Source organism: Anoplophora glabripennis, unplaced genomic scaffold (assembly GCF_000390285.2).
Source record: "Anoplophora glabripennis isolate ALB-LARVAE unplaced genomic scaffold, Agla_2.0 scaffold752, whole genome shotgun sequence".
Lineage (NCBI taxonomy): Eukaryota > Metazoa > Arthropoda > Insecta > Coleoptera > Cerambycidae > Anoplophora > Anoplophora glabripennis.
This window is the reverse complement of record NW_019417803.1, coordinates 115,395-131,764: the sequence shown is the minus strand read 5'-3', so window position 1 is coordinate 131,764 and position 16,370 is coordinate 115,395. Positions and strand designations below refer to the sequence as shown.

Sequence of the window (16,370 nt, the reverse complement as noted above, 5' to 3'; positions counted from 1 at the left end):
CTAATTTAATTTTCGCATAGAGGAAGAAAAAAAAAATTATTTTATGATCTATCATAATTCCTATCCCGAATTTCGGACGTGTGACTCATTGTTTTATGAAAACTAAAATAAGCAATTAAGCAATTAACAAACGCACTCATTGTGTTTTAAATTAAACGTTGGCGCAAAAATGCTTCATAAATAATTCTAATTATATTTTTATCTTTATAAAGGTTAAATTATTTACTTGACATTAAAATCATACCATTATCATACGCTAAGTATGTACATAGGTTACAATCTAATCTAGGGGTTAAAATTATTAATTCACTCGGTCTGGCATCTGGATATTTTAATTTTGCACATAGAAAATATAGTTAATATTAGGTTTTCTATGATTTTGCATCTCCTTACTTGACGCAATCCAATCAGAACTTACGCATGTGCTATAACCTCAAAACATCAGCTGTTCTCGAATGTTGTTTATCAACAAATTTTAGTTGTTATTCATGAACACATCAGTTTAGTGATGAAGAAGTTCAAAATTAAACACAAAAACTCATAACTCTCAAGTTCGAATGAAGTGTTAAGTTCTTTGTTTAATAATATAAGAATGAACTACGTCTATAACCTAAAAATAGTTCTTTTTACGTTCTTTACGTTATGTTATGCAGATCTAAATCCTGTGATATTAATACCTGGTGATGGAGGATCTCAGTTAGAAGCAAAATTAAACAAGAGCAATGTTATACATTATATTTGCCAAAAAGCAACTAAAGATTACTTCAACATATGGTTGAACATGGAATTATTAGTTCCGCTTGTCATCGATTGTTGGATTGATAATATTAAATTAATTTATGATAATGCAACAAGGACCACAAGGAATCCTGATGGTGTTTCTATAAGGGTTCCTGGGTTTGGAGGTACAGAAGCAGTAGAATGGCTAGACCCGAGTCATGCATCTACGGGAGCATATTTCAATGACATTACAAATACACTTGTTAGTTTAGGTTATACAAGGAACGTTAGTATTAAGGGAGCCCCATACGATTTTAGGAAAGCACCAAGTAGGTATAATAATTTGTGCTTTGGTTTTTTATAACTATCTCATTATATTTAACTTGTTGCAACACAATTTAATTACTTAATTGCAATACAAATGAATTACCGAATTAAATCATTTCAGTAAGTATACCTTAAAGTTTTTAACATAATTTGGGCAATTAAAGTCATAAACTTAGAGAAGTAGAGAAATAGTTGATGAAATACCACATTGCAACGAAAAAAAAACAATTTGATTAATCCTTTTACGCGCTTCTAATTTACCTACCTAAGTGTTATTATAAACCACTTGTACAAATATGTTTTACAATGAGTAAACAGTGCACAGCGAGGCTATATAAGAATGCCTTTATTGGTTTCCATTACTATCACATTAATTTTTTGTTATCGTGAAATAAATGCCTTCAAAGTCGAATTTTTGCATAAGATTAAACTACCTAAGACAGTAACACTCTCGATTAATATACATAGTATTTTTAAATCATTAATTTTAAAACACTCATCAACATTTATTATTATGAAAAATTATCATCCTTTAAATTACATTTCTTACATATTATTTATTATCTTTGTCATTAGTGGCGTTAAATTTAAAATTTCCACAAGATTAAAGAATTAAAATAGTTTTTTTTATAAAAATGTGACTGAAATACGCATGTGTTTTCAGATGAAAATAAAAGTTATTTTGTGAAACTGAAGAATTTAATTGAAGAAACTTATGAAGCAAATAACAACACCCCAGTAATGATCATAGCACATTCGATGGGTGGTCCCATGTCCTTGTATTTTTTAAATTTGCAGAATCAAGCATGGAAGAACATGTACGTTGCACGTTTAATCACTCTTAGTGGGGTCTGGGGTGGATCAATGAAGGCTGTGAAAGTTTATGCTATAGGTAAGAAAATACCATTATTTTTAATCTTCTATAAATAAATATTATGTCTATTATTAATAAAAATATTTCTCCTTTGCCTTAATTATTATGGATATAGCTACTATAGCTAGTTCTTATGGAAAAGAAAATTAATACTTCTAATAATACTATTGTTTTTAATACATTTTAGGAATGTTTACAACTTTAAACTATTTGCTACAATTATACACGCATTTATCAATTACAAGATCATACTAGTACATACATACATTTTAATTGCTAGTGCCGTAGATATTGGGATGTCAACTATTTTCTTAAAGAACTTCTACATCTAAAAAATGCACATTAATTATTCCACTTTCTTTTTGTTTTACAATAAAAACTGTAGTTTTACAAAAAAAAAATAAATAGTAGATTAACAAAATAAAACTAAAAAACAGTGACAATTCTGTAGAAAATAAGATGGCTGTTTTTAACTTTATTATGCGGTTTGATGGCGCAGCGACGATATATTTTTCTTATAAATGAATCTGAAAATCTAAGAAAATTTGATAATAGTGACATTTTTGTAAAAATATGTAGAAAAAACTGATAGGCATAAAAGTTACACTTTTAAGTAGTTTTGTTAGTATTAAACAAATGTATTACTATACAAAATTTTGTAAAGCTATCACGATTCATTTCTAATAAAAAAATACAAAAAATTTAGTCTTTATTTGAGAATGGTACATTTCCAGATCAAGGTAGGTATAAACATTTTTACTAAGGAAATGCCCCTAAAGTTTGCGTACTTTCTTGTGGGACACTCTGTATTCCTTTGTTCTATAATTTAGGGTATTTATACAATGACATTCTTGATAATATATAATATGCTACTTAATCACACTTTGAATTCTTATAGTAAATAAAACATTTGTTTTGTATACAAGCTATGTGAGAAATAACATTACTTATGCAAGACGTTATTAGCAGCCTAGATTTTAATTATTCAAAGGGGGGAATTAAAGCCACATTCTTTTAAAGAAGCCATCATTATTATACTGTCATTGTGTTATTTGACAGCTGTTGTATTTGAATGTGTATAAAAAAATAACGTTTTAATTCAGTTGCTAATATGAATAAGTTCCACAATCAATCCACAAGATAAAGTTGAATTAATGTTTAATTCCATGCAAGACATACAGATATGCCTCTTCCAAATTCGGAGTTTTTTAAAAATAACTTAGTAAAACTAAGAACAACTGGTAGTTGCCCAAGGATCTGCAAAAGGCTGAAAATCATATTCGCAACTTAATTATAGCGTTATTTTTATACATGTTCAAATACAACAGCTGTCAAATACCACAATGACAACACAATAATGATGGCTCCTTTTAAACAACAAAATTTTTGCTGTTAGCTTCTTTTAGTTCCTGCTAACTGCAGATTATTTTTGTTGTTTTTGTTGATTGTTCTAAAACCGCTACTCCAATAAAGAAATGTGACATAACATTTTTTATTTAGAATTTCATGGTTTGTCAAATTATGTTAAAAAAATGTTGCCATTTAAAAAAATATCGTTTTAGTAGCTACTGAAGAAATCTGGCAACACCGGAAAAAATATTTGTAAATTTTTCTTAATTATGTTATTTCCTACAACTTTGCATTTGGAAGTACTAGTCTATTACTTCAAATAAAAAAGTTGGCCTATGTCAGATTTTAAAAAAATAGCACTGTATATTGTAAAGTCCTCAGGACAACTGCTGAACTACTGAAAACATTAGTTTTTCAGCTGTCCTAAGGATGTCACAATATACAGGGTGTTCTGAAAGTCCATCAGGAAACTCCTGGAAGTGATTCTAGGTATTAAAATAATAGCAGTATGTAATGAAAATTTTTTTTCAAATTGTCAATTTGTAAGTTACAGCTTCAAGTTCAATTTTTTATTTTTCTTTTTTAATAACTTATTTTTAATTCATTTTCATCAGAAAAAATTATGTACTCTTTATTCAAGCCGATAAATGTAACCGTTTAGCAGGAAATCATTATTAACATCAAATTTTTGATAATTATTTCTGTACTCAATCAAGGTGCCATGCTTCAAATAAATGTCATTAGTAATTATGGTGTTACGAATTGTAAAACTAGCTTTAGTAAATAAAATATTATTACTACATTTATTATCCTCATCTTATTTTTCCACAATACTATTACAGAGCCTAAAAAAAATATGTGTCCCATTTAAAACTCCCCAGCTGGATATCTCGAAAACGGAAAAAGATAAATGATTTCTGAAAAATCCACTGTATAGTTTCAATAAATAGCTTTACTTGTGAGTACAAATCCTGTTCCTCTCAGTGCAGGTATAGATGTCGCTGCAATCCGAAAACATATTTTGTTGACTTCATTTTTGAAAAGTGGCGCACATAAAAGATCTCTAAATTATAAGCATCTTTTATGATATAAACAATTTTCGAAAAGCCACTAGTTTCCGAGATACTTGGATTTGAGGTAATTTTTTTTCCAGGAGGAAGATTTTTTAAAGTTAAGTTTTCAGGCACAACTACTGCAGATTTTTATCGTATTAAACTGCTTTGAATAAAACAGTGATGAATTAATTTTATTTAACTAATAGATATCACAGGAAATTACTTCATTTAATCTTGTTTACGCAAATCATAGTCTTTTCGATCAAGAAAGGACACCCTGTATAGTAAAAAATGAACTTATACTTGTTTTAAACAATTTTCGTTACAATTCGTAATACCATAATTTCTAATGACATTTAGTTGAGGCATGTCAACTTGATTAATTACAGAAAGAATTATCCAAAATTTAATGTTTAATAAAAGTTTAATAGCGATTTCCTGCTAAACTGTTACATTCATCGGCTTGAATAAAGAGTACATATTTTTTTCTTATACTGTTTCTCTTTTCAACAAATTTTAAATTTCTGTGATGTCTAGCAAAGGAAACAGTTATGAACAAAACAAAGTAGGTAAAGAGCACTCTAGCGGCACATAAAAAAAATTTTCTCTGAATGGTCCAATAGAACTTGATCTACTCAGTTTATGTGCCAAATGAGAGACTAATCGAACTTGAATTAAATAAGTTATTTAAAGAGAAAAATGAAAAAATTGAACTTTGACAAGCTGTAACTTGCAAACAAAAAAATTTTCATTACATACTGCTATTACTTTAATCCCTAGAATCACCTCCTGGAGTTTCCTGACAGACTTTATATAGTATAGTATAGTGATGAAACATCAACAAGTAAAAATACATGTCTTTAAAATTTGGCTTTAATTTCCACCATTAATTACTAATATATGCAACAAATTGATGTAAATAGCGATTTATATTTAAAAAAAATTTTAGGTGACGACTTAGGGTCATATGTTTTAAGGGAAAGTGTAATGAGAGAGGAACAAATTACATCTCCAAGTTTAGCCTGGCTTTTGCCATCTAGATTGTTTTGGAAACCAAATGAGGTTCTGGTACAAACTGAAAAGAAAAACTATACACTAAATGATTTGCAGGATTTCTTTACGTAAGTTTTATATACATATTATGTTTTCGAATTTGGTTACTGTTATTTTTAGGGGTATATCTTTCCCGGACGGATGGGAAATGAGGAAAGATACAGAACCGTATCAATTGAAATTTAAATCTCCTGGTGTTGAGGTTCATTGTTTATATGGCTTTAACGTTAGTACTGTTGAAAAGTAAGTTTTTTGCTTTTATTATTCCTTTTATTGAATCTATAGGAGATAGTGAACACAGTTTCAATCGAACTTGAACTGAAATTTTATAAGATTTTGATAATGGTGAAGTCACGTATTTTCTAATTTTGCATGACGTGAGTTTTGCTAAATCGTTTTATATTTTTTTCTATAACTTTCCGGGCACCTAAAAATAAATGGTGCTATTGTTTAAATTTTCTGCATATTAAACATATGAACAAAACTCATATTAAAAATGTTTTTCCAAAAAATTATCTGATTTTCTTATAGGTTATATTATAAGCCAGGTACTTGGTTAGACGGCTACCCAACTCTTTTAAATGGGGATGGCGATGGAACAGTAAACTTAAGATCATTGGAAGGTTGTAAATACTGGCAGACAATGCAGAAAAGAAAAGTGTACATAAAACAATTACCAAAAGTAGATCATCTGCAAATTCTACATGACAAAAGTACACTGCAATATATCTCTAATCTAGTACAAGAATCTTGAGTAGTAATTAAGGAAAATATGAAGATTTAAAAGTAAAACTAATATAATGATTAGTTGTTTAAAAATGTTAATTGACTTAAATTTTAAAATTAAAAATAGAAACACATTGATATTTTTTATATAGGTGCCAGATTATTTTTATTTATTTTATTTATTTTATATATTTATTGAAATTTTAATTTGTATACAGGGTGTTTCAAATTAAAGCGACACTATTGCTAATGTTATTATCGAAGATATAAAATCGGTTAACCTAAGTTTTTTTAATTGATCACCCTGTATATTATATATCTGAATAGAATATTTTTTCAGTGAGGATTATAATAATATAAAGTTCGACAGGTCTAATGGACTATACCATTAAAAAGTGATATTGAGACTAGAAGGTTAGTTGGTTAATAGACTATCAAAATTTGTGTAATCTTTAGAGATAGACCTATCAAATGGTATCACTACAATTTTGAAAAAAACTCCTTTCAAATATACGGGGTGTTCCATTTTAAAAACTGTCATTTTTTACAGACATTTTTCTATTGTTTCTTCATGTATTAATAGACCATGGCGGATCTGTTTTGAGGTGGATGCGAGAGGGGGCAAGCAATTTTTTTCTGGATTACCTTCAGTACAACTCACATAATAAAAGTGTAGATCCCTAGATCTGGGCGAGTTCCAGAACATTTTCAAAATTGCAAAAATGTTATTGTATCTGAGTTTTTTACTTATATCATGGAACCTATGCATTTTGGAAGAATATTGAAGGAGAAAAAAGTTTTAGAATTGAATATTGCACAATGTACTGGAAATTAAAAATGTTTAAATTTATTACCAATGTTGCAAAAAAGCAATAATAGATGAAAAAAAGGCAAAATAATCAAATTTTTTGGATATTTTTTTTTTAACATTTTAATTGCTCCGAGGGCATTCTAATTTTGGTAAAAAAACTTTAGTGTATAATTAAACAACACACCAAATTTCATTAAAATTGGTTCAATTGTTTTCGCCAAATAATTTTCTGAAAAAAATTTAAAAGGTTTTTGAAAATTGAAATCTGTTGATTAGGACATCTACAGTAAATTTTTAAAGTTAACACTTTTTTTTATTTTCAAATAATTAGATTACATTTATCAATTGCAATTTACTACTATTTTTTCTTAATTTAACAAAGAAATTTATTTCCAAATTAAAAAAGAAAATTTTTTAATTTGTTTAAAAAAAAATTAATAGAATTTCATTGAAAAAATGCAATAGGGTAAAATATACAGTATATGTAATGCATAAATAAAAAACTTTGTTTATAACAAAATATGTGCAAATTAGACATTTGGCATTACGATATTCGAAATCCTTGGCTCGCGAGACATCGGATTAAAAAAAAAAGATCGAAATTGGTCCATTAAAAGCCAAGATAATGCAGTTTTTTTTATACCTTTGCATTTTGAACCTCCGAATTCAGTCTCGGAGTGAAAGTTCTCTCCCCTACTTTTCGTGTTTTGAGTCACTGTTCGCGCGTGCGAGCGACAGCTTTTCCGATGATTTATCTATGTTGCTAATAACTTGTGGATATGAAAATTTTTCCAGCTCAGAACTCGCAAAAACGAAGCCACTGGATCAAAGATTATTGCTAAATTGTTTATAAATTAACGGTAAATGCCGATAAACTTTGACCGCTCATATCTCGAGAACCAATAAACGGAATTTAACTTTTTTTTTAAAGAAGCGTCTTTCCGACTACTTTAAAATTATAATTTAAAAAAAATACTAAATTGCAAATTGATAAATATAACCTAATTTACATTGTTTAATTAATTAATAATAATTAATTTAATTGTTTAAAAATAAAAAAAGTGTTAAATTTAAAAATTTACTGTGGCCGTCCTAATCAACCGATTTCAATTTTTCAAAAACCACTTGAAAGGTAGAGCAGTCTTTTCTATGTGAAAAAATACTTTTCAAGTATCCAGATGCTTTATTTGAGGCTGTGCAACATTTTTAAAATTTGAAAATTTTTTTCAAAAATTATTTTACGAAAACTATTGAACTGATTTTAATGAAATTTGGTGTATTGTTTTATTATACTCTAAAGTTTGTTTTACCAAAATTAGAATGCCCTCGGAGCAATTAAAATATTTTTTAAAAATTATCCAAGAAATTTGATTATTTTGCCTTTTTTTCATCAATTGTTGCTATTTTGCAACATTGGTAATAAATTTAGACAGTTTTAACTTACAGTATACTATGCAAAATTCAATTCTAAAACTTTTATCCTCATCAATATTCTTGCAAAATGCATAGGTTCCAAGATATAAGTAGAAAAACTAGTAGTAGGTATTTTTTTAAATTTTTTACATTTTTGCAATTTTGTAAATGTTCCGGACCTTGTCCAGATCTAGGGATCTACATTTTTATTATGTGAGTTGTACTGAAGGTATTCCATCAAAAATTAGCTTGCCCCCTCTTACAACCCAGAAGTGGGATATTTCGAAAGATCCGCCAGACACACAGTACGTGGTGAAAAAAGCATTACCCTCATGCAAAATCTGTTTCGGTTAGATTTTCTGAATGTATGGTCAGGAGTGTACGTTCCTGGATTGTAGTATATGTGCTGTTTGTTCCACTTACAATTAGTACTGCCCACAGCGACAAATTCTAAAGAATTATCCAACTTATTTTTATTGTATTATTTTATTGTATTTGTCGTCTGATGCTGACTTTACTTCCTCTGAGGAATTAAGACAAAGAGCAAATGTGTATAAGTGCAGAAATCAGCATTAAGCTTATTGTCGACACGATACAAAACCGTCTATCTCAATCAAACTCATTTTTGATTCAAATCCAAAACTGTAAGTCAATATTGATTTATAAATAATAATTTACACATTCCAAATAACTACTGATAGGATTTTCTTATGATCTACTAATCGTCTCGTGTAATTTTTAATCTTTATTACTTCTTTTTGATCTTTGGTTTGGCACATTTGGTTATAATAATCATTGCTTAAAAAGTAAAATAACAAACAAGTAGCAAATTTTAGTTGATGCTTTTCTCGGTTTGCAAATACATCTATAATCTCATCCACATTAAACTGAATATTGTAATGGGCATGCAGTAAAGCTAGGACCATTAACTGATCCTGTACCATTGTAGACCTAGCCTTCAGTCTCTGGAGACAAGATAATGTTCTTTCCGCTGTTGCTACAGACAGTGGTAGTGTTGCCAGTACTTTGAGAAGGAAATGAATGTGCAGATAACAAATTTCATCACACAAATGTAACAATTTGATAGCAGTGGTTTATTTACTAAAAAAAAAATATTTTTTTCCAACCATTTGGGGGGAGGGGCAATCAATGAAACACATTAAAAAAGAAATGTTGCATTTGCAATGTGCAGTCAATTTAACTCGACCTGCAAAATTCATTTTGAAAACACTCGATGGTGTCGTAGCTCGTCGCTAAATCTGTAGAGTTTACAGCGGTGGTCATGGTTACCATCGCAAAGCAGTGAGAGATGGACTGGTAGTAGCGCATATTTATTATGCAGTTTGGACTCTGTTTAGTGCGTCAGTAACCAAATGATAGCTATTCACTACTTTATTTTCTTATTAAAAGTAATTTGTTTATGTGTGGTGTAAAACTTTGTTACCTATGCATTGTCTCTTGCGTGTTTTTTTAAAGATTGTAAATGTTTAATTTAGATTATAAAGACAGACTAACAGCATTTGCAATGCTATATATTGAAAAATCAATAGGTAGAGATATATAGATATATTTATTAGTCCAACTAGAGCATTACAGCTTTGCTATGGGATAAGTCAAGTGTACATAATATAATTGCATGTTAAAAAAAAAGGTAATGGTGTGAGAAGTTTATTTTGGACATAATGGACTTTCACTACAAAAAATAATGAGCACATTTTCCCTATATTTCAATAGTACTTAAAATAAAAGTAAGTACCTAATTATATGTGATATTTTTTTTCATTAATTTATTTTTAAATATAAAACCAAAAATTAATTTTTCAAGAAACTATAAAAAAAATTTGTTGTACTCGTTTGGAAGTTCTAAATTCGATGTCATAAATAAAGATGCACCTTCATTTTTATATGCCCAAAAGTAGAATGTGGGTGTTCAGCACCTATGTACAACATGGAACTTGTTCACCTAATTTAATCTATTTTACATGGATTCTAATTATATCAGAACCAATTAATTGAGTTGTAGGAGGACTGACTTATAAACAATTAATATTATGTATCTTCACAATATTTTTATTGTTTCATTCGTGGCTCTAGTTTTTAACTTTATTAGCAATTTAACTAATGGTCTACTTTCTCTTTGAATTGTTAATTTATATATAATTTAGTATTGTCTTACTAATTATAATTGTGTAGTGCTTTATCATTTTAAATTTCTCTAGATACAAATAAATGAACGAGCTAAGGAATTATTTGACTTTAATTGTATTTTTCTTTTTTCCTTACCTGTTACAAATTAACTATTCGATCACTTTGTCTTTGTAATAGTCATAGTCTATCATAGCAACTTACTTTTCTCTTTTTTTTTCAGAAAGATATATTAATTTGTAATATTGCACACATATGTTGTCAATGTACAGTAGTTTGTATCATAGAAACTGGTTTCGTAAGGAATATTTTTTCGTTTTTATTTTTCTTGGGCAAATCACAAGTGTAATCTTTATTTCTTTTGTACTTGATAAAAAAAGAAATGAATATAAACAATGTCATTTTACCTTTTCCAAAAAAAATTTCAAGAAAAACATTTTTCTTGAATTTCAATTTTCTTCGATAATATTTGATTAATATTTTAAAATTTTGTTGAGTAACCTAACAAGGAATAATAAAACCTAGTGTACTTGTACCTATCTTGAAATTTGCAAATTGTTTTGGCTTCAAAAAAAACAAAGTGGTAAATGATAATTTTCTTCACACTTCGACTTTGGAAAAATTATGACTTTGAATTTTGATTCCAAAGTAATGCAACAATCTTTTACAGAAGTTAAACCATGTATGAATTAACTATAGACTCAAGTTTTGTCGTCAGTATAATGTGATTGATCCAAAATTAATTTTAAAAAATTATATTTGATTAGCTATAATGAAACCAGTGAACATCAATGGATAAAAGCAATTGATATGCAATAAATTGTTTTTTCTTAAGAAACACCCTGTATTTTCTACAGGGTGATTCAGAACTTATCCAAAAAAAAAATTTTGAATGTACAGGAGACTTACAAATACAATTTTATAAAAAAAAAATCAAAAAGGGCAGCTCGAAAATGATTTAAAAGTACACTTCTGCACGGCATTGGAAACTGGTCCACTGTAAAACCTGACCTTACGCAAGGGAAAACATGCAGCACGAACGGACAAAAAATTTAAAAAATTTCTTTCCCAAGAAATAAATAAAATTTTTATAACACCTATTTTATGTCAGCAAATTCAATACCACTATTTTTTTATTATTAATTAATACAATTTATTAGTGATTTTAATTAATAACACAAATGTTGTCTTGGTTCACCATAACACAAATGCTGTCTTGCCTCACCATAAATTAAAATGATCTCCATCTCCGAGTTACTATACACGTAAGCCATTTTTGACACTTGAAAAACTAATGTAAAACACTATTCGGAATCACCTGGGGTTATGTGAAGAGAAAGCGAATTGCGTACAGCGCACAACACGAATGATGCTAGAGACTACAGATGGAAGTGTTGTAAATACTACAACTTCAATAATTTTTTTCTCAGAAACTATAATTTTACAAAGATTTTTTTCACGATTTGACTCTATTTTTTATCACCCATCTAGTCCCAAAATTTTGTTCCCAAATTGTGAATCACCCTGTATTTGGAAAATGTGATATAATTTCTTCAGAAGTACACTGAATAAGATTTGATGACTACTCTAATGGTGAAGGAAATATGGCCATTGGATCATGTACTTTATAGGTTAATTTCATGGCATATGTATAACAGCCCTTGTTTTTTAGATACATGGTGTTAAAAATTAAAAAAAAATAAATCTCTAAATATTTTCTGAAGATTGCATCAAAATCATGTACCTATACCATACATGAGTAAAGTAGCATCAAACAAGAAAAATGTTAGTTTGAATTCAAACCAGTGACACATCTATTCTATAAGTTGCTATGCTAGTAACATTTTCCTCAAAAATAAAGGCACACCTCTTAAAAAGAAAATTCTTTTTCAAATTCAGAAATCTTATTTTCCATGAAAATTAGGTATCAATTTGTGCTGTTCATATTTTGGTACAAATTATCAATCTGTAAAAATGATACGTACCTATCTAGATCTAGAATATATTTAAATAATTTTACAAAATGTCTTTAAAATGACATCGCAGTGCCTCAATATGCTTTCCGATATGTCTTTTAATTCATTTAAAGATACCTTAATGATTCTACCGATACTCCTTTTTAACTTTTGACATTCTGTATTTCAAAAACGGGGCCTTCAAAACAAATATTCAGAAAAATTCTGCTTCATTTGTAACAAGAGATCATTTTCATTCAAAATAGATTTAATTTTAAAAATTAAAATAGTTTAAGAAAATATGACCAGCTTATTTCATATCTATAGCACTAATTTCATCCCAGACTTAATTTTTGCACATTGAATCACAATATATTTATGTCCTACAAATACAAAATTATTGGACGAGGAAAATGTTCCTTCATTTTTGACATGTAGTGGCCTTGTATATTGCATGCAACTTGCTGTTAGTTTTTTTAATTGAGTAGGTAACTAATAAATATAGGCATATAAATTGAAGCAGCATCGCCATCACCCATCTCCTGCCTTTAACAGTTTATACGACACGCGTCGCCCAGTAGACGATTATAACGGTTCTCAGTTAATATTTGTTTTGTATAATAATTATAGAAATGTTTCCTATGTATGTTTCAGCATGTATTTTATTGAAAACGCCATTTTCCAGATGGAAAATTGAGGACAAAAAGGCTTTTTAAATTGAGAGAGACCTGTGCCTTATTCTCTCGATATGGAAAAAAAGGGGAAAAAAATCACAAAACAATGTGTACATTCGAAAGTTTCGGAATGAATGGTATTCGGAGTATAAGTGGTTTGTGTGGAAGTGTTCATTCAAAAAAACTTTTCTGTATGCCGTGTTTAATTGTCGGTGTAAAGTCGGGCGAGTGGAATAAGAAGGGATTTAACAATTTTGGGAATGTCACGCGAGGTTGTCATAACCACAAAGCTTCTTTGGAACATACATGTACGGTGTGCGTTAATGTTCGCAGAAGTCCACAAGCCAAACTAATATTTCTATTTTTTATAAAATCTAAATGAGAATCCTTCTCACGAACGTCAGTTTTTGGTAATATTGCAAATGCAACTAAAAATTTCCAGATTTATTGAAAGCTGTTTGATTTGAAAATTTTCGCCAGCGGCGCTTTTTTTGCTTTTTAGTCAATCAATGAATATGCTTCACCTATTCTCAATATCACAAGCCGCCACTCTTAAAAAGTATTCCTGTATAAGAATTTATTCTAAATATCATCACTTACTTTCATCTGAGTAATACAGAGTAAAAAAATAAACAAATATTAGATTTGTCATGTATATTTCAATAACAATATAAAGATAATAATATAATAATAAAGCAACAATTTATATACTTTATTTCTCCAATAACCAAAAATACATTTAGAAATTGCACTTACATTAATTTAGTGGTGAACAATTTACTGATCTTATTGTATTACATTTTAAACTGATTATTTACAATTTTTATACAGTCATATATAAATGCCCTAGTTGCATGCTTACATCGCTATTTTACTTTGGCTTAAGACGAGAATCGTACTACTTTTCAGTGATAAAATTTGACGGCAAATGAGTATTTAAAAAATAAAAGAGCTCTGATTTCAAATTTATATTCCAAAAATTGTATTTTAAAATGCACAAAATATGCAGCATTTCAACATATCTTAAAGCTTATATCTTATACATAATACAAATTCATATATAAAAATAAATTAAAAAATAGTATAAAATCTTTTATGCATCATAGTCTTAATAGGTCCAGGATTAAGCAAATGTCATGTGTTGAATAAACTAGAAAAAAAGACAAATATGAATATAATTTGCACTTGTCTTGAAATCTTAAACTTTTTTATAATCAAAAATTAAAAATCACGGAAGTTTGTAAATATCTTTATTTGTCTTAAACAAGGTTTCCATAAAAATGGAAGATTTCTAAGATCAAAACAGTGTGATTTCGACACTTTAGTACGAAAACATTTCCTTTTTATGGTTGGAAAACCTGCTACCTTAAATTTCGGTTCGAATACATGCTATCTAAAATTGTACTTGGAAAACATGCTAGCTCAGATCTTTAAGTAAAAACCTGCTATCTCAGTTTGACTAGAAATTTAAGTTTGCACATTGTATGATTCAAACAGTGCATTTATAATAAACTTATATAATATATTTTTCAAAAAGTAAGGAATATTTATGTTCAGGTACAGTTTATTTTATTTTTTTTATTCAACATTTTTCAATTATTCAATAAATTGTTAATTAAAAAAATAGAATAATATGCAGTATGCTGCAACACGTACATTACTCAACGTTTTTTGAAATAACAAATTATAAAAAAATAGTGTGTACCTTAATATATAAAAATGTTTATTATTACTAAAAATTATTCGATTTTTTTATACAAGTTTGCTTCGACATCAAAATTAATTGCATACTTTTATCCAATTTATAGTCGCTACTTTTAATACACTTATTTTTCTTTTTCACAAAATCTGGGATGCACAATTTATTCTGAAAATAATTTTGTATGCCTAATGCAGACCGAGGAGACTGCAATAAAAAGAATTATATAGTGGACCAGGCTAGGCCCGAAACTCTGGATCCGAATCGTTCTTACTGCACCTCAATAAAAACAAGGTAGCCGCGTTCTTGCATAGACTTTGAAAATGAAATGCAGGTATGCGACACTTTTATTACCGGTACTTTATGATCTGCTGAATATTGATGCGACGGGCGCATATGATATGTACGTGCACGTTTCCGTGGTTCGTAACACCCGTATGCACAGTCGATCGCCAGCGACTCGCCGAAGTTATACCTGGCGAATCTCTGGCGAGTCGCTGGCGAAAGAACGGCGCGTAGTTTCTATTGCATAGACGTTCGCCAGGCGATCTCCGCTTGGGCGAATCGCCAGATGAGTGATAGTCTCAACTACAGGCGCTTAAGCATGTGCAATGCTATTTTACACCGAATACGTAGTGTTCTAACCTCAGATTGTGCATGGTATGGTACTTTGAAAAGTATTACTTTGAGCATCTCTGGTATATAGTTGTTTGTATCACATAAATTATTGTCAAAGCATATTATCTAAACTAAAGGATTGTAGCGGTAGTAAAAGACTAAATCAAATTTTCCTTTTCGGCGTTAATAGCAGTTGTTAGTATAGTAAGCTGTTGTTATTATATTGTTATTATAAAATGTCTCAAGTAATTTGTTTATTAGGGTGCACTAGGAATTGGAATGCCATATTTATGAAATATTTAAGTAATTTTTTTATTAGGATAAACTAGAGTAGTTTTTTCAATTACATGACTAACAGTGATCAGATTGTATACTCTTAAGACTCCACATATTATCTACAAATAATTATAATAGGTACATCAACGTACATCTTGTTTAAAATATTTCAAAGTACAATGTTTTACTTTACAATTTACAACAACGATTACAATTTCAATATACAGCGTGATTCACAAACGGTGACCAAAAATGAAACCTAATATTCTTTGGTGAATTTTAAGGGGAGTCTTTCGTTTTTATCTAGGACGCTTCGTTAAAAAGATACAGGGTGTTAAAATATTTTAAATTTTTCAAATAATTTAAAAATTAGTAAGTGAAATAATTTGAAATTGGGTACATGTATCTATGTAAATATTGTCCAATATCAGAGGGGTTTTCCTAAAATTTACATACTCCAGTGGCGGAGATACAGTGTAACGGTGGTATCACTACATATTATAAAATAAAGTCCTCCGCCGCGTCTGTCTGTCTGTTCGCGATAAACTCAAAAACTACTGCACCGATTTTCATGCTGTTTTCACCAATGGATAGAGTGGTTCTCGAGGAAGGTTTTAGTATATAATTTGTTAAGTTTTTGTATACATTAACGATATTTGTTGGAGGTGTCGGAA

General features: G+C 29.0%; 2 protein-coding genes across 2 annotated transcripts in view; one reads left to right on the top strand and one right to left on the bottom strand.

Annotated features, from left to right (window-relative positions):
- The first annotated feature begins 393 nt into the window (after positions 1 to 393).
- LOC108911788 (group XV phospholipase A2-like) lies at positions 394 to 6,230 on the top strand. The gene is made up of 5 exons (XM_018716811.1): positions 394 to 1,049; positions 1,712 to 1,939; positions 5,276 to 5,447; positions 5,500 to 5,622; positions 5,911 to 6,230. Exons 1-5 carry the CDS (start codon positions 593 to 595, stop codon positions 6,131 to 6,133), a joined length of 1,203 nt encoding a protein of 400 aa, XP_018572327.1. The 5' UTR covers positions 394 to 592; the 3' UTR covers positions 6,134 to 6,230.
- A 7,570-nt stretch (positions 6,231 to 13,800) lies between these two features.
- The window catches only part of LOC108911789 (TBC1 domain family member 20), a 24,108-nt gene continuing 21,538 nt past the window's right edge, over positions 13,801 to 16,370 (bottom strand). The window contains exon 8 of the mRNA XM_018716812.1: positions 13,801 to 14,253. Coding sequence (XP_018572328.1) covers positions 14,238 to 14,253 — 16 coding nt within the window. The 3' untranslated portion in view covers positions 13,801 to 14,237. The remainder of the gene's footprint in view (positions 14,254 to 16,370) is intronic.